Below are 20,119 nucleotides of genomic sequence, written 5' to 3' on the forward strand. Positions count from 1 at the left end.
TCAAATATTCCAAAATGTAGCATATTTGAGATTCCAGGGATAAATTTGATATTCTACAAGTAGATAGTGTCAGATCTACTTCATATTGACTTGTGCTGATAGTGTGCTGTGAGATACGATGAGGCAATGTTCTTTAAAACAAATAGGGTGCACTCCTGGATTGGTAGCCATGTAAGAATCCATGTGTTATACCTATAATGGACTATTCCTGTTGACATCCACCCTCCTGTGGAAGATTTTGGAATATCTTCCTAAGGGAGAGTATGTTTGTCAAATGTAATCTGTCAGAGTTTTGAAACCCATACTCCCTGTGTATTATGGCTTGACTTATATCTTCTACAACTGGTGTGAGTATTTCAATTTTCTATTCTATTCAAAACCTATACTCCCTCTGTGGAAGACTTTAGCTAAATCTTCCACAGGAGTAGTGTGGATTTCAAATGGAATAGCCCAATACCTGCTAGTTGTAATATAGCAAAATGAATTATCCAAGACACTTGTTCTTGTCAAGTCAAATAAGCTCAAGCGATAAGGTGTTTGACTATGGTGTGAGAGGTTGCAGGTTCGAACCCTGGCGGTGGTTAGTACGCTTTTGTGTAAAAATTTAGTTAGCTTGATATTCCCCTGGACAAGGAACTTACTGCTAATTGTCTCATTGTAACCCATTGAGGAGTCAATTCTGTAATATTTAATGTCTAGGGTGTGCGCTTCTTAGCTGCAAGTCACTATATGTTGTTGTTTGATGGTTTAGGCACCATGTCTTATTTGGTCCTATAGCACTACACTACCGGTGTCCGGTTAGGTACCAATGACTCTTTTTCATACCCTGGAGATATAATAAATTGCATCAAGCATAATAATTTACATTTGCATAGTGTTCATGTGTTTTGTTTAAATGAAAAACAAAAACACTGTGCAAATATTCAGGGTATGATAGAAAGAGCCATTGGTACCTAAGCAGTCAAGTTAGCTCAATCGATAAGGCGTTCGACTATGGTGCGAGAGGTTGCGGGTTCGAACCCTGGCGGTGCCTAGTACGCTCTCGTGGAAAAATTGAGTTAGCTTGAAATTCCCTGGACAAGGAACTACTGCTAATTTGTCTCGTTGTAACCCGTCTGAAACTCGGGGAGCTGATCCTGGTTGCGATGGTTATTTGTGGAATGCCTAGGGTGTGCGCTCTTGAAGCAGCAAAGTCCCTGAAATGTTGTTTAATGGTTTGTGGAATGATGTGGGCCGTAGTGGTCAGCGAAAACCTGTAAAGTGTGCTGAGGCTTATGGATCAACGTCTAGGCGTTGTGCCTGTGCGTAGCGCACTATAAATCACTGCGCTTTTTTTTTCTTTTTTTTTTACTTATTTGTTCGGGCACTTTGATAGTACTATAGGACCAACTAAGATGGTGTGCCTTATGGAATGATGTGGGGCCATATAGTAATCATCGACAACCTGTAAAGTGTGTTGAGGCTTGAGGATCAACGTCTAGGCGTTGTGCCCATTACTCGTTGACTGCCGATAAAACGCCCAATAAAGACTTAGTCACCGGACCGCGCCGGCCAGTTAAAGTACATGCCCTATCACACCACTCCACACCATACATAAATTCTCCCAGTCCCATTTCCCAAATATGAAATTAAAAAAAGTCAAATTTTAATTTACTTCTTTTAAAGTTTGGCAGAGGCGGGGTTCGAACTCACGGCGCAACGCTTAGTACTCTATGAGCCTAGCGCCTTAGACCACTCGACCACTTGTCTTGTTGTTATTTAATTTGAAAGTTATTTAAAAATATAATCGCTACCACGTGACAAGCAAAGACAGAAAACGTATTATATTTTGGAATTTTATCATTAATGTGTATTATAATAGAGCTACCATTATTTATATTGTTGAATTCTCAAGCGCATCATTTCAATTGAGTTTTTATTCCTAAAGCCCGATACTGACTCCACCTGTACATTTTAATTTCATCGCGGGATGCTGAGATGTTTGAAAAGCATCGCAGCATCGCATACTACTGCGTAAGTGGAGTCAGGATCGGGCTTAATTCGAACCACCAGCATCCATGGTTCGATGTAGAGAGTCTTTCCTATTCAGAGGAAATATTGCAATTACACACCTTATTGCCTTTTAACAATAACCAATGACACTAGCACGTAATTCCAGTCAAGCACCAATCTTTAATCCTATTGTTGAAGAGGATAATAAGCTTATACTTATGTATAGCATTCGTAAAAAAAGCTTAAGTCTTTGTTTGCTTTGGTTAAGTCCTGTTCAAGTGGTGGATTAACCAACAATTAACAATGAGAGTACATTCCTGAACCTCGTTCAGTTGGCGATGATTTGAAGTGACCGCCAATTATGACCATTTGATATTTAATAGGGGCCTACCAGCAATGTGGAAAAAAAGAAATAATGTAGTGCCAAAATAATGTACCCTTTTACGGAAGGAGCAAAGTTTAACAAGTTACAACTCCGCTTCTGCAGTACGAATGTCAGCGGCGAATGTCAGGTTAATATTTCCCAGGATTGAAAAAAAATTGCAGGCAGAGGTGGGAATCGATCTCGGTACCTCCCGGTTAAAAAGCACTGTGCAAAACCACTAAGCCAACTAAATATCGGTCGTGAGATGCTTGACATTAATCTTTGATATTGCTGAATGGAACAAATCGCGAATTAAATCAGTAATAAAAGAAGTAGATTCTTATTTAGCGGCCAAATTGGATAAAAGGGAAATATTTGTCCCTGCTCTAAAGAAAATATAGGTTAGAAAATTATCAAATAAATTTAAATTAAAAATTGAGACTTTATATTTATTTATTTCACAAGGCGGCATTTTCACAGACAAACGCTGTATACGCTAAAAACTTGACCCTCATTACTAGATGATGGCATAGCTCAGTGTTAGAGCATCAGACTTGTAATGTCAATATCGTTGGTTCGAATCCGCCTGCCAGCAATGGTTATTATGATTTTAATGCTACGCTACAATTTGTTCAATTTTTTTTCATTTATTTATTTATTCATTCATTCATTCATTCATTCATTCATTCATTCATTCATTCATTCATTTATTTAAATAATTTGATATATTTGAAAGGGGTATTTGAGCAATTTGACATTTTTACTTCCGTATAATCCTATGGGGTCATTTTGAACCCACCCCCTCCCAAATTGCCAAAACCTATGAGTTTAAATCATACATAATGATCAGTAAGTCAATCATGAGTGAACACCGGTTGGTCACTGCATTTATTTGGGAATGGGTAGGCACTGCAGCTTGATTCACCATCCACAACATGATAATGTGTGCACATGCTACATTATATACACTTGTAGGCCTATGTTGTTGTTGGTGTATAAGTAATGGGCCTTGCAATTGAATACCTGAGTGGAAGAAGGGCCCAACTCCATTTTTTTACAAAAATGAGTTAGACCCAGCATTTTATTGCCAGCAGACTGTTCTTCCTTGTGTGTGAAAGATGAGCCAAAATCGACTCCATGGAGTTGGGCCCTTCTTCCACAAATATAGGGTGAAAGGGGAATTTTGTTCATCCATGAAATCTGCTTTTCACAACAATAAACTTTCTTGCTAACATATTACATGAGTTCTACTTGTGCATAATGGTGATTAACTAATTTCTGTAGATATTTATAACACAGAACTGGCACTTGCAGTATATTAGTGGAAGAAGGGCCCAACTCCAGCTCAGTATTAAGACCTGTACCGTTACCATGGAAACATCATGCATAATTTCGAATGTATGTAATATTGTATGTTCATGTATTAAAGGTCCCCTGAAGACGAAAACATTCTGTCTATAAAACTTTTCCAAATATTAAGTTTATTTTTCTTAATATCTCAAAAACCGTTTTGATGGAGTTGGGCCCTTCTTCCACTCAGGTATTCAATTGAAATGCCTCAAGCTTTTAATCCGATATGCAGACTATCTATTTGTTTTCATGAATTGGAAGACATTCTTTGATGTATTACTGAGCTCAATGATCTGAAATTACTGGAGTGTGAGGTCAGCATAGTATTTTATTAACAGAAAGTATAGAGGCCCTGCATGAAATTATCGATTGGCTCCAAACAAAGGATTTGAGCGTGTCCTTCACCGTAGTTATGGCGGAGTGCAGTCCATTCAATCAAATGTTGTCATCAACCTATTTGATTGCAATCATGCTTTTGTTGAATGCATTTGAGTAGTCCGCCATATTTACGGGATGATATGTCACATGCAAGGCCTCTATTCTCCAAATTCATTTCCTAATGTATGTGAGAATGATACAATAATGACATGATGAACAGTTTTAAAATAGACTAGGCGGTTACCATATTTGGCGGTTCTCGGCTGGGCGCGATTACCAGGCTGATGGTGACATGTCCATATGACAGTTTTTACAAATTTGACCTCAGATGACCCTGGCGACCCCAAAATGACCTTCCAAAAATTTGGCTCTAAATGTTGACTGTACCCACCAAGTTTCATGCCCATACGACAGTTTTAGTAATTTGACCTCAGATGACCCCTGGGTGACCTTGGATGACCCCAAAATGATCTAAACTTATAATTCTAAATGTTGACTGTACCCACCAAGTTTCATGCCCATATATGAGTTTTTACTAATTTGACCTCAGATGACCCGTAGTGACCTTGGATGACCCCAAAATGACCTTCAAAAAATGTTGTTTTAAATGTTGACTGTACCTACCAAGTTTCATGCCCATACGACACTTTTTAGTAATTTGACCTCAGATGACCCCTGGGAGCGGACCCGGTGTCAGATGACTTTAAAACGAACATAAACATCTTCTTGACAGGACAGAACTACACCCACCCACCGAGTTTGAGCCCGTCGACCTAGTTTCATGCCCATATGACAGTTTTTAGTCATTTTACCTCAAATGACCCCTGGGAGGGGGCCCGGGGTCGGATGACTTAACGAACATGAACATCTTCTTGCCAGGACAGAACTACACCCACCCACCGAGTTTGAGTCCCGTGGGACCTAGTTTCATGCCCATATGGCAATTTTTAGTCATTTGACCTCAAATGACCCCTTGGAGGGGCCCGGGGTCGGATGACTTAACGAACATAAACTTCTTCTTGCCAGGACAGAACTACACCCACCCACCGAGTTTGAGCCCGTCACGACCTCACGACGGCCCAGGCGACGGCCTCACATTAGCAGTCACAGACAAAACCTAAATCTACAGAATATATCCATTACTCGTCTCGAAAGAGCTCAAAATAAATAACTTAGAAAATTTTCTTGATGTCCTTTAACATGTTTCCACAGTTAACCATCGTTAGCCATGGATATCTATGCTGTAGAACTGACCGGTGACTAAGTCCGATTTATTGGGACGTTTATCGACCATCAACGAGTAATGCTGTGTGTAGCACACTATATCACTGCGTTTGTGTGTGTTCGGTTTTTATCATTTCAGATACTCGATGTGGTTCTTCTAGCTACTTTGTATCCCCATTCCATAGCTCGCCAATATCTTCCTATTATATCTGGTCCGGATTAAGTGGTATCCATATGAGTGTTATCGTGTGGCGGCGTCAAGAGAGATATATGCAAGGCAACCTGTTATGCAGCTTTAACTAAAAATCTGCAGAAAAGAGATTTGGAGTATAGCCAAGAAGAACAAAGGATGGTAGTAACTCAGGTATGTATAAAAAAGTACTATACAGTGTTTAACCTACCGTATATCCTTGAATAGTCGCCCCCTTCAGTTAAACGCTGCCAAGAAGTAAGCTAACCAAGGTGCACACACACAATCACTAATGGCATCGGTAGTTGCAGAAAGTCTGATTGTAAACCCGGAAGTGAACCGGAAGTCATTGGTCCTAAGTTCATAGGTCGTCATTTCAGCATAAGTTTGAAGCTTACCTAATGATTTTAACGGGAATTATCATTCTAAAATGACCTCTAATAAATGTCCCCCTTTTGGAAGATGCAGCGCCCCGGGTGGCGACTATTCGAGGATATACGGTATTTTACATACAAGAAAGAAATCTATTGATATTTGTTATTTTATAACAAAATATTTACTGAAATTGTCAGAAAATAATGAGCAATTACTAGTAATCAATCCTACACAACAAGTGCAATGGGTTATTCTTTTTGAAACCCATACTCCCCTGTGGAAAATTTAGCTAAAGTCTTTCACAGAGGGAGTTTCAAATAGTATAGGCAATTGGGTAACTTCCATTTGAAATACTCACTCCTGTTGTGAAAGCTATAGGTAGAACCATATATACAGGAGGAGTATGGATTTCAAAATAATTAACCTTTAATAGTCAGTTCCATTTGAAAAACATACTCCCTCTGTAGGTGATGTTTCTTAAATCTTCCACAGGGGTATGGGAGATACCAAATGGAATTGCCGAATTATACATTGGATTAGGTGTTTCCTGCACAATTATGACTTGACTTTTGGGCTTTTTTTTCAGGTTGAAATGTTTAGAAGAGATGGTGTTCAAAGCATGGTGTTCAGTCTTGGTAAAACTATGAAGAAAACTTTACAAGACGAATCAGACAAGCAACTCCACCTGTATCATACTCCTCACAGGTGAGACATACATTCTTGACTGCAGACGGATGTCGACTGCAGACGGATGTCGACTGCAGACAAAAAGTTGCAGAAAGTTGCAGATGACAAGTTCCAAATTTTCTTTAAAACTTTCTTAATTGAAACTGAAAATAATTGAAAATTGAAACAAGCCTAGTATTGGTTCAGTGGTTCTTAACCCTAACAGGATGGTATACTACAAAATACTACTTGATATATGCGCTGTTCGTGCATGCATCCCACGTGGTGTGATGACGCAATCGCCGTAAGTGATATATAGGCACGGTTTCGCTGGCCAGCGAAGCCCAAGACCCGTGGCAAAGTGTCGCCGACCCAGTGCCTGGCATGCGAGGGGTCTCGGGTTCGAATCCTACCCAGAGCAAACAACTTCTTTCCTTCTTTTCTCTCTTTATTCCTTCCTTCTTTCCCTTCCCGTCGCCAAAAAGCCCTTAGGCGGTTAGGGTTAGGTTACCACTATCGAAACTCAGTATAGGCTTCCTTAACCCTAACAGGACGGTATATCTACAAAATACTACTTGATATATATAGCTGTTCGTGCATGCATCCCGATGGTGTGATGACGCAATCGCCGTAAGTGATATATAGGCACGGTTTCCCTGGCCAGCGAAGCCCAAGACCCATGGCAAAGTGTCGCCGACCCAGTGCCTGGCATGCGAGGGTCTCGGGTTCGAATCCCACCCAGAGCAAGCAACTTCTTTCCTTCTTTTCTCTCTTTATTCCTTCCTTCTTTCCCTTCCCGTCGCCAAAAAGCCCTTAGGCGGTTAGGGTTAGGGTAGCTCTTGATATTTTGAGAAAATATCTCAAAACTTGGGACTTATTATGTTCAAATCTATGACCAGCACACAGAGCATTATACTTTGATCAGCTCGTAATCGGCAGGCCTTATAACATCGCGGATTAATATCAAAATGATTATTTGGAGATTTATCTTGTGACATCTTGCCATAATCATAACTACATATTAAGTCCTATACTTTGTCTTCTTTCTTTAACACACAAAATATAGACCAGACAGGTCAACTAATAGCACTGTTAACTTGGGTCTACTTTTCGGCGTAATGGTAAAAGCCTTACATTTCCCGTCTATTATGAGCTGACCAAACTATAACCATATTGAAGCCTGGCAAATGCTGGTTTAATTAGCATTTTACCAACTTGAATTCCTTGTTGGCTTCCATAATAAGGAAACCAAACAAAGGCAAACCTTGACCAACTTGGATTCCTTGGCTTCCATCATTATGTGTGAAAAAAAGAGACATTTCTGATCAAACCTCACAGGTGTTAGTTAACTCTCTCCACGCTGGTGTCGACTGCAGATGACATGTCTCATTTTTTGTTAATTCAAAAATTTCAGAATTGTACATTTTCATGATCGTATATGGAATCAGCATGAAAAATGCATTGAAATGAGTACAAACAAGCTTAGTATTGGTTCTGTGCTTCTTAAGATAGATATTGATATTTTGAGGAAATATCTCAAAACTTGGACTTTTTATAATGAAGCCTATGGCTAGCATGCAGAGCATTAGCCATATTGAAGCCTGGCAAATGCTGGTTTAATTAGCATTTTACCAACTTGAATTCCTTGTTGGCTTCCATAATAATGAAACCAAACAAAGGCAAACCTTGACCAACTTGGATTCCTTAGCTCCCCTTGTGTGAAAAACAATACATTTCTGAACAAACCTCAAAGGTTATGAATGTTTTGAGTCATCCAGTAGTGTAAAATAGACAAAAATATGAATCAAATACTGGACTCACCAACGATTACCATCAGGTGACCAACGATTACCATCACGTCACCAACGATTACCATCACGATTACCATCACGTGACCAAACCATCAGTCAAGTCTCTGCGCAGTCTGATGAAGACCCGGTGAACGGGTCGCAACGTTACTGAAAAAAATCGTTGGCGAGTCCAGTATTTGATTCATATTTTTGTCTAAACCTCAAAGGTATTAGTTAACCCTAATTAGTTAACCTTAGCTGGGTGGATAATGAGATAGTTGATCATAATGCTGTTATGAAACCTAGCAAAGACAAACCTTGACCAACTTGGATTCCTTGACTTCCATTATTATGTGTGAATCAAACCTTGGATTCCTTGACTTCCATCATTATGTGTGAATCAAACCTTGGATTCCTTGGCTTCATTCCATTATTATGTGTGACGACATTCCTAAATTAACCTCACAGGTATTAGTAAACCATATAACTTTGGTGAAGCCAACCAAATCCAACACCCGCAGTGGCTTCACTTGAATGTGACATGTGAGGGTAACTCACATTGTACCCAATAATCATAATGCTATAATGAAATCAAGCAAAGGCAAACCTTGATCAAACCTTGGATTCCTTGGCTTCCATTATTATGTTTGAAAAGAGACATTCCTAAATTAACCTCACAGGTATTTTTGTAAAACCATATAACTCTGGTGAATCCAACCAAATTCAACACCCGCAGTGGCTTCACTTGAATGTGGCATGTGCCGGTAATGCACATGGTACCGAAACCACTCTTAGGGCTTCCAATCAGCGAAAACAAAATGAGGGTCACATGCATGTGGTCTTCAGGGGAGGTACAATAAAAAATAAGTGTAAATACAAAGTTAGTTACAATCCTGAAAAAAAATAGTTGGGGCACTTGTACTAAACAATTGAAATATGAGCCCTATCAAAATTGGAGGGGCAAGTGAAACATGCATGCCATATACACTGTGCACAACTTAGTTCCCCTAATCCCTAATACTTTTTAAAAATAAGTCGAAAAATATTTTACGAAATGTATAAATATAAAAAGATATGTATAGCCCTATATGTTTTACCCCTGTGGACCAATTTTTAGCATTACACATTTAGTCACAATGGTTAATTGTGTAAGAAAAGAGGTTGTTAGCTCAATTGCCAGCAATTGTAGCTATAGGCATGATCCGGATTTCTCTATGTTTTTTACTTTCTCTTGCTACATCGTTTGAGCAATGGAGCTGGTAATTTGAGGGAGCGATCTTTGCATAATCATTCATGATTGTTACTTAATTAGGGAGTGTTCATAAATACTTTGGTGGGGGGGGCTGGAAATTTTTTTTTTTCATGTCAAATTTTTTTAACCCCCCCCTTGACCCCCCCTCTTAATGGACCTAAAACTTTTTGACCCCCCCCTCATATAGGTTCAAAACTATTTTGACCCCCCCATCATAATGTACCATTCTACTAATTCAATTCTACTACCATTCAAATGGCATTAATGGTATTAAAATTTGTATTCAAGTGCAATAAAATTGTACGCATGTCATTGATGTGGAAATGTGGAAGCTAAACGAATGAAATTTGATGTAAAAGTGGATAACATATAGCGCGAAGCGCGCAAAAATTTGTACTTTGGGGGCTAAAATGGCCAAATATGAGCTTAATTTGGTCAGAAACACATACAAGCGTCAACATTGGGGAGATGGTTGAATGTGCCATCCCCCGGGATCTACGCCTTTATGTTTACTACGCCTATGTATTTTAGCCCAAAATACAGGGGCGTAGCAAGTTTTCTTGGTCGGGGGTGAATAAAATTTCGGGGACACAGACGAGAAAATAAATTGCAGTTGCAAATACATAATTTTACCGGTTTTGTTTTTTAGAGAGACTGTACATGTATTTGAGCTTCAAAAAAGGCTTTATTGGGATAATACGTGCAAAAATTGTGTATTTAAGCCCATGATGGGATGAAAATGCCTTTATTGTGATAATGTGGGCACACAGCGTGCAAACATTTTGTATTTTACACTATTTTGGCCCATGATCGGGTTGAATTTATATGGAATATTGTCTAGGCCCTATAGCATTGCATTGCTTGTTGCATCGTATAATTTTCATTTGTCCATGCTAATCTCCTTTTTTGTCAGAGGGGCACTTTTCTCTTTCATTTTTTGTCAGGGGCCCTTCCACCCCTGTCTACACTACTGCCGAAATGGTGTGTTTTGCTCTTAAATTGATGGGCCAGTTCGCATAGCTCAAAATTGTGCAATTTTACCCTATTTGGGCCCATGGCCCAAAACATGGTGCTTTTCGATGTGCTAAAAAAAGTTGCACATGGCAATTATTATTATTATTGCTTTATTTTTTCTTCTTGAAGGATTTTTAGGGATGTCCCCCATGGAAAAAAAAATTAGAGGGAGGGCGTGTACCCGTTTCTCCAAGCTTCCTGCAACAAGCAATAATTGTAATGCAACATGATTTAGTTGTATATATTAGTGATAATAAATGAATAATCTGTACTACATGAAACATTATTGTAAAAATTGTCAACACTAAAGAAGAGCAAAGATATGCAGCTTTTAGTGATTTAAAGAGCTGACCAGAAAGAACTGACACAAACCTCAAAATTAAGTTATAGACGACAATTTTTAACACTGGATCAAATGTTCTGGATTAATACGGGAACATTTGCTGGCATAGCCTTGAGAATTTTACACCCCCCTCTACATGCCGAAAAACTTTTTAACCCCCCTGTTCATACACCCAAAACTTTTTAACCCCCTATTCAGAACTCCTAAAATTTTTGACCCCCCTACATATTTTCCAGCCCCCCACCAGAGTATTTATGAACACTCCCTTAGCTAGGAAAATTCGGACGCAAAGTGTGATTTTTGGAGCATTTCGTTACAAAATTTTTTACAAAATTTCAGAGAATAGTCTCCTTTGCAGACTGTTTGTCGTGCTGATCATATTACAAACACTGTTCAACAGGGCTCGAAAAAATGTTAATTTCCCGGGAAGCAAGCTAAATTTCCCACAATTTATAGCATGTTTTATATACAAAAAAGACACAATTTCCCTCCAAATACCAGAATTTCCCTCCAAACACCAACATTTCCTGGGAATGAGCTTCCCCAATTCCCCACTTTTTCGAGCCATGCTGTTCAAACTCCTTGATCTGGCCATTTTGTAAAAGAGATGTTGAATTTTATTGCTTCAGTGCGGCTTCAATGTTTGCTTTTCAGTGTTGCTTTGCCACACATTTGGCAAGTCAATAGATAAAGCACCAATTGGACTTGTGCTGTCTATAGGCCCTTACTTAGCCATGCACCAGTCATGAGTAAGCAATGTCTCAAATCCTCCCAATTTTATTCAGAACCATTGTAGCAACACTTTGTTTATATCATTGGTAATGAGGTCTGACCTCAAATCATGATTAGCTGAAAAGATAACAGCCCTTATGTAAACAAATGCTTTGTCCAGCACATTTAAGGCGATATTGTGGGAAGTTCAGAGTTTTAGATAATTTATCTTTTCAATACAAATTATATGTTCAGCTGCTGATTTCAGTCTTTTCCTATAGAAAGATATAAATCTATACCAAGGTGAAAAATATAAAAGGTACGCCTATTACATGTAAATTTATTTATGCTTATGCTCTACATGTCTCTCTCTATAGGAAAAGACAAAAAACAACAGCTGAAAACATTTGTATACAGACTTTGAAAATTATTTAGGCCTACTTTTAAAAACTTTTGGTGAGAAAATCTTTAAAAAATAGGAATTCCGATTCGGTAGTAGACAAAATAGGAAAGTTAGCATCTCCACGCTTTCCATCGTATAACCTTAAATGTGGCGGTATTATAATACGCTATCGCTAGGCCCTCTACCAGGATGTAATTGGCTAAGTAATCACTTGCAATTGGTATTTTATAGCCACCGTATAGCCTTAAAATTGTCGGGAACCTGGACTTTTCATGCACACTCAGAGGTGATAAAAATGAAAAAATAGGCCTATTTAAATTAAAGCGAAATGATGCAGTTCATGTGTATGAAGGTGGCTCAGTTTTCAAGTTATGAGCCTTCAAAGTTGACACTTTTACTTCAACCTTTTCATGCATTTCAACTGCTATACATACATAGCCAATATCTTCTAATTGACATTGGCACTCAACTGTTAATTTCAGTTTTGGAAATGATGAACAAAACCATGTGAGAAAAAACATATGACCCTTCAGGTGGGGGTGGTTGGCTTCTGGTGGGTGGTCCACTTGAATCAATGAATTATAAGTTTTAAATTGTGCTTCACATATGTGTAAATCAGATGCATAGGTCATGTAATAAAGCCAGTGCAAAAGTTTTGAAAATGCTTTGTGCATGGTCTGGTATACCCAGTATGAACAACCCACTGGGTATACCAGACCCTCTGGTATTTTCCTCCTTTTTTACATGCACCTAGTGGCATCTCTGCAAAAGCACCCACAACGGCGGAGTTCTTGTGAGTTTTTTTTTTCAATTTAAACACATTTAATCCTAGCACCATAGTGCTGTGATCAAGCCAAATAAGTTGTTTCTCAGGAATATTAACTTTGAGATATAGCCTGTGAGCGCTTTCAACTTACTTTGTATTTAATTGTTTTGAGCAACCCTAAAATACCGTATATTTTCAAAATGCTGATTTTGTATGGAAAATACTGATTTTAAGGTTTGAGAATACTGAAATGTGTTTTTCAAAGTTGGTAGCCCTGTATACACAGCTATACATGGCAATACATAGCTATACATGGTTACATACATATGGCTATACATAGCTATAGGGCGCACACCACTAAATAATGGCCCCATTGAAATATGTGTAAAAACACCGGTTTTCTTTGCTCTTTTTGAGGCCTTTTGGGCTCTTTTTAAAATATTTTATGATAACCAGTTGATTGCAAATCGATGAAAGTTTCAATGTTTCAATGTATGGGGGTCCTTCCACCTCGTTTTCCCGCTACGAGGCCGCGAACAGTGTTTTTGACATGCTCTCAAGACTGTAAACCTGTTTCTGTCATTTTTTTTAATTCATGGACCTATTTTCTACATAATTATAAAATCGACTTTTTTGGCGACTCAAATTTATGCATAGGCTTTACACTTTTATTTAAGCTATATAATTCGCCACTCTTTCTGATTAATTAGCCTAAAGACCAGCCCAAAATACCTCAAAAAGTTTCTGTATTTTACCGGAACTAATTAGGGTTACACAAATGGTGCATTGATTTAGTGGTGTGCCCCCTATACATAGCCATACATAGCTATTCATGGCTATAGATAGCCATGCATGGCTATACATAGCTATGCATAGCTATACATAGCTATGCATGGCTATACATAGCAATACATGGCACTATATATAATAATACATGGCTAATTGGCTATACATAGTGATATGTTGCTATACATAGCTATACTTGTCTATACATAGCTATGCAATGCTATACATAACTGTGCATGGCTATATGGTCATACATGGCTATACATACATAGCTGTTGAAGTTATGAGCCTTGAGTTTTACTCCAACCTTCTTTCAAAAATCTTCCACTTGGAAAGATCCTTAAATGAAGCTGTCTAAAGGCAGAGCTCAGCATTTTCTTTTAGGAAAGCTTTATTTTAGATAGCTCTATCTCATGATGCAGATCATATGTATGCAGGTGGCTCAGTTTTCATGGTATGAACCTTCAAAGTTGATGCCTTTACTTCCAACCTTTTCATGTTTTTCCTCCATATGGACTTAGTTCCTACTGACAGTTCTTAAAAATGGGGCTGTCAGACAGCAGCGCTCTGTCCATTTTTTTCAGAAAAGCGGTGTTTTAAAAAGGTTCATCCCATGATGCAGTTCATATGTACGTTGGTCAGTTTTCAAGGTCATGAGCCTGGCTTTAATGTTGACATTTTCCTTCAACCTTCTTTGATAAATCCTCCATTTCTCACTTACAATTGAATACCTGAGTGGAAGAAGGGCCCAACTCCAATTTTTTACAAAAATGAGTTAGACCCATCATTTATTGCCAGCAGACTGTTCTTCCTTGTGTGTGAAAGATGAGCCAAAATCCACGCTCTAAATAGTCTTCCATGTACACTTAATCATGGTTTTCATAGAAGAAAGGCCCAACTCCATGGAGTTGGGCCCTTCTTCCACAAATATTGGGTTAAAGAGGAATTTTGTTCATCCGTTAAATCTGCTTTTCACCATGTTCACTACAATAAACTTTCTTGCTAACATATTACGTGCTTCTACTTGTACAATTAATGGATTTCTGTAGCTATTTATAACACATCTGCTTACGGAACTGGTACTTGCAGTATATTAGTGGAAGAAGGGCCCAACTCCAGCTCGTATTAAGACCTGTACCGTTGCCATGGAAACATCATATATAATTTCGAATGTATGTAATATTGTATGTTCATGTATTGGAAGGTCCCCTGAAGATGAAAATACTCTGTCTATAAAACTTTTCAAAATATTAAGTTTTTTCTTAATATCTCAAAAACAGTTTTGATGGAGTTGGGCCCTTCTTCCACTCAGGTATTCAATTCCTTAAATGGGGCTTTAAGGTGGTAGAGCTTTTCCTACCGACAGTTCCTTATGGCTGTCAGATGGTGGAGCTTTGTCCAATTCTCTTCAAGAAAGCTGTTTTTCAAATAACTCTACCTCATACTTCCAATTTCAATTTGCGCAGTCCATAATAATAATGCTGAATATGGTAACCGACAATAAGTTGTGATATTATGCACCTACAATACCATGATACCAATAACATAATTCTATATTAGTTCCAATGACATGCCTGTATCCAGAAACAATTGAGCTACAGCACCATTGGTGCTCTTGTTTTAAAAGTTGCACCTGAGCCCATAGCAGTCAGGTTTTCTTTAACAAACACATGAATAGGCCTGGCCTGCTGTATTGTTTGAGAGTTGATTCCTAATGACTCAGATACAACTTTTAACACAGCTTAAAACGGTCTCTTTTTTTATAATGAATCATTGTGACTGAACGCAATGACGTGTGACGCTATAATTTGTTCCATAGGTGTAAAACAAATAAGGCTATACATGTCTTTTACAAGTTTGCATTTCGTCAAATATTTTTGATTTATTTTAAAAAGTATTTAGGGGGGAACTTATAAGTTGTGCACACTTTATGTGAAGCACAGACTCCCCCTGTATCTCACTCTTCCACACTCCCCATCTTTCAATGTTGGAGGGTCTCACAGACCTGTTGACAACATGGCTTGGTCCAACATTAAATAGTGGAATAGGGGTAGAGGTATACCAAAAGACAGGCAAAGTGTGCCAAGTTTTTTTTCTAGGATTGTAGCAATATTTTAGCTGCTACACAGTGGGCCACTTAAGAGGAAGCATTTCTACAGATCATAAGGGGAGATTTTTGGCGTTGGAGTACCTTTTCAATATTACAACCTAAAAGGTATAAAAAACAATAGATATACATTCAATGCAAATATATTGGCCTGAAATTCCATTAATACACTCTTCACCCTACACACAACAAAAGATGATAGAGTTTAGTTTTGTGTCAGTTATTTGCATATTTATGAATATTAATTAGGTTAATTTGCATATTTGGCCTGAAATTTTATTCATCTACTCTGCAGCCTACACACAATAACATTCACTTCTAACTTTGTAGGATAATAGAGTATGATCACTTTTAGTGCTGTACAGTTGTATTAGGATATTTGCATATTTATGAATTTTTATGAGCTTATTTGCATCTTTTGCCTAAAATTGTAGTAATCCACTCTGCAGCTTACACACAATTTCCAATGAACTTGTAACTTTGTAGAAGGTATAGATTATGATCAACTTTTGTACTGAATAGATTATAGTTTGTGTCATGTTAAGGGATTGGATAGCAAAGTTTGCACCATATTTTCTGTGGGAGATGAGAGCACATAAGACATACCAAATTGCATTCTGAATACGAAGAATGTCCTTCTGATATCAAATAATTTGTAGTTTTTGAAATTCACGATATAATACATATTTTATGGTAAAATATTAAAATTGATATTTTTGACATTTAACAGTCCTTGAAGTAAACTTTATAAATTTAATGATGTGTACTTAAAGTGAATGTAGCTGGGAGGAAAAGCCGACCATCATTTGAAAATTTTGACCTTTCTGAGATAGACATTTTTCCCCCAAAGACTTAAAATATGTGACAAATCAATAATTTAGACAGGATATATTACTTTGTGATTCTAATACAAATTGGAATTATGTGCTCCATAAAATGTCAGTATTATTATTACACATTTTAATACATAAATGCAATATGTGCATATTTTTTACAGATACAACCTCCGTCCCAGTCAGCGGTGTGAGGATGATCATATCATGTGTACGGATCTAATAGCAGCTTTTGTGAGAGACCATAGTCGATTGCCAGTTACACGCATCACCCTGGCATCTTTTCACACACATGGAAGGTGAGTTACTCAGCCCAGAGCCCAAATACACACAATCACGTTTTTGACCAAAACATCACATTTTTGACCAAGAAAAGATTTTGAAAACATAATAATGATAAAATTGGATGTCTATGTCTCGTCCAATATTTTAAAACTCGTAGCTTGACCAAAAAATTTGTGTAAACCATGCAATTTAATATCACACATCAGGGCTCCAAATACATAGGGGCTAAGGGTATATGTGACCCGCTCTGACAAAACCAGGAATAAGTTGCATTTTTGAGATTTGAGAATGTAAGCACTAGACAATAAGCTTTAAAATGATACCAAAATTATACAAATAGCATCAATACTTTTGAAGATATGGATAATTTTGTAAATGATACCTGATATATTTGCCAAATTGCTATTCTGAGTAATGGGCCAAGTAGTTTCCTACCTTACACAGGATTGAATAGGGATTGTCATAGTTCAACTGGTATTTATTGATTAAATTTCTTTTTCATAAGTACTTTCAAGGATTTGAAAGTCCACTTAGACCACACAGTCAAATACCATGAAATTAAGAATTCCAAAATTTTACTTTTTTATGGGAATGTCATATGCCTATAACTCAAAAACATGTCTGGTGACTTGTTCTGGGTTTTGTTGGAACTGGTCACATATCTCCTAATGACATTTTAATAATGTAGGGGTGTTGCACAGGTGTAGTGAATGAACTGAACAAGTATTGAATATGGTACAGATTTATTTGCAACTTGGATATTTTTGTGTCCTAATTGTATTAACCCTAACACATATAAATCTGACAAAATCTTACAAGGAAAACCACTGCGCATGCATGCATTCCATGTGATGCCATTGCGCAATCACCTCAAGTCTTTTATGAGCACCAAACCGCTGGCCGGGCAAGCGACTCCCCCGTGGCATGAGGTCGGTGATCTTGTGCGTGGCACCAGAGGGGTCCCAGGGTCAATTCCCGGGGGTTCCAAGTGAAATCTTTCTTCATCTTCTCTCCTTTTTCGTTCCTTCTCTGCCTTCCGATAGCAAAAAAGCATGTTCCTTGTTAGGGTTAATTTGTCAGTCTGTTTGTATTCCAGTCCTAATTTTGACATCCATAGTGAAGGCTCCATACACTCCCATGGACATCCAGTATTGATAGCATTGGCACATGATAACGACTTGGAAGACACCGCACCACTCATGCAGGTAAGAGCCAAGAAAAAAATGTAATGAAAAAAAATTGTATTTTATTTTATGTAATTACATACTTTTAAAATGGCCAATTAGGGAGGATCCTAATAGACACTACTCATCAGTTTGCTTTGAGAGTATTGTGAGAAGTCTAACATTATATTCAGGCCCGTAGCCAGGATTTTTTGTTGGGGGGTGCTGATTTCGAAAAAGTGGATTTTTTTCCAAGGGGCAGTAATTTTGTGAAAAGTGGACTCTCTTCCCCAAATTTGGACCTTTTTTGACTAAAAAAAGCTTTAAAAATCTGATTTTTTTAGCTTGCTACGCTTGTAAATTCATGCATTTTGGGACTTTTTGTGTACTTTTGCAAATTGGGTGGGGGGTGCACCCCTAGCTACGGCTCTGATTATATTGTTGCTCTTGGAACTGAGGAATTATGCATATCACAGACCCTCCATACCAAAAGAGTGTATTTGATTTCAAATCAACATTAAACAGTATTATATTACATTGCAATTTGGGAAAAGTCACTTTAGAAACATGTGCAGTTGATATTATTAATGATTGAAGATTTATTAAACTTTTGATCCAAATACAGCAAATATGTTGATCTTTAAGTTTGTCAAAGTCAAAAATTTCAGAAATGTAAATTTTCATGACCATATTTGGAAACAGCATGAAAAATGCATTAAAATAAGTACAAAAAGCCTAGTATTGGTTCAGTAGTTCTTAAGGGATCTAAAATGAGCGTTTATTATGCGTTTTGACAGTATTTTTGTGGGACATGAGAGCACCTCAGACCTATCGAATTGCATTCTGAATCTGAAACATGTCTTTCTGATATCAAATAATTTTCATTTTTGAAAATCACAATATAATACAAATTTGATGACAAATTATAAAAATTTGATATTTTTCAAATTTTTGATATATAACAGTCCTCGAGTAAATTATATAAATCTAATGATATATTCTTAAAGTGTATGTAGCAGGGAGGAAAAGCCGACGGTCAATTGAAAATGTTGACCTTTCATATTGAAGATATGAATTTTTTCCCCAAAAGACCTAATTTTTTTGGTGTTTTGGGAAAAAAATCCATATCTTCAATACGAAAGGTCAAAATTTCAATTGATCGTCGGGCTTTTCAACCCACCTACATACTATAAGTATAAATCATCAGATTTATAAAGTTTACTTCAAGTACTGTTAAATATCAAAAATATCAATTTTAATGATTTGCCATAAAATGTGTATTAAATTGCAATTTCAAAAATCAAAATTATTGATATCAGAATGACATTCTTCGTATTCAGAATGCAATTCGACATGTCTGATGTGCTCTAATGTCCCACAATAAATACTGTCCAAACATTCATACCCCAGCCCTTAAGATAGCTCTTGATATTTTGAGAAAATATTTCAAAACTTCAACTTTTTCTTTTGAAGGGCATGGCTAGCACGCAGAGCATAAAATATTGCTTCGACAACATGAAAAATGTCCAGTTTCACTTTCCAATATGACGTACCCTTCAGATGACATAAGTGCCTCTGGGGTAATTCTAGTTAGGTCAAATACACTAATTACATACAGAATTTGACAAGATAGGGTTTGCTAATTAGTCAGTACGACTCTGCATGATATAGTGTTACCATGGTTACAAATCAACAATTCTCTCAGTAGGGTTTCCATGATGGGTTGAGAAGTTAACTAATTAGCAAGCAGTTAATATTCTATTGTCCATGTTACAGCATATTATTTTGCTTAAAATTGTCGGTACCTTTTTCAGAGTCTTAGTGTAGCAGTGACTTAGTTTTGATAGACCAGTTTATGGCATCATTCAGCGAATATTTTACAATCCTCCAGGCACATGGGGGTCTAGTCCTTTTGGCGACAGAATCAGTTTATGGTCAGTGGCGTAGATTTCTTTTTTGACATGGGGGGGTGGTATTGGAAAAAAGTTCTTGAAGTGAATCCAGCACCTTTTGGTGACAGAATAAGTTTATGGTCAGTGCCGTAGATTTCTTTTTGACATGGGGGGTAGGGTTGGAAAAAATTCTAGAAGTGAATCTAGCACCTTTTGGTGACAGAATAAGTTTATG

At 37.5% G+C, this 20,119-nt stretch overlaps 1 protein-coding gene across 1 annotated transcript in view; it reads left to right on the forward strand.

The window, feature by feature from the left end:
* Positions 1–20,119, forward strand: part of LOC140138419 (uncharacterized) — a 58,615-nt gene that overhangs the window by 14,895 nt on the left and 23,601 nt on the right. The window contains 6 exon segments of the mRNA XM_072160317.1: positions 5,448–5,528; positions 5,530–5,578; positions 5,581–5,672; positions 6,460–6,578; positions 16,709–16,843; positions 17,926–18,034. Coding sequence (XP_072016418.1) covers positions 5,448–5,528; positions 5,530–5,578; positions 5,581–5,672; positions 6,460–6,578; positions 16,709–16,843; positions 17,926–18,034 — 585 coding nt within the window.

The sequence above is a fragment of the Amphiura filiformis genome, chromosome 2 (genome assembly GCF_039555335.1).
Source record: "Amphiura filiformis chromosome 2, Afil_fr2py, whole genome shotgun sequence".
Classification (NCBI taxonomy): domain Eukaryota; kingdom Metazoa; phylum Echinodermata; class Ophiuroidea; order Amphilepidida; family Amphiuridae; genus Amphiura; species Amphiura filiformis.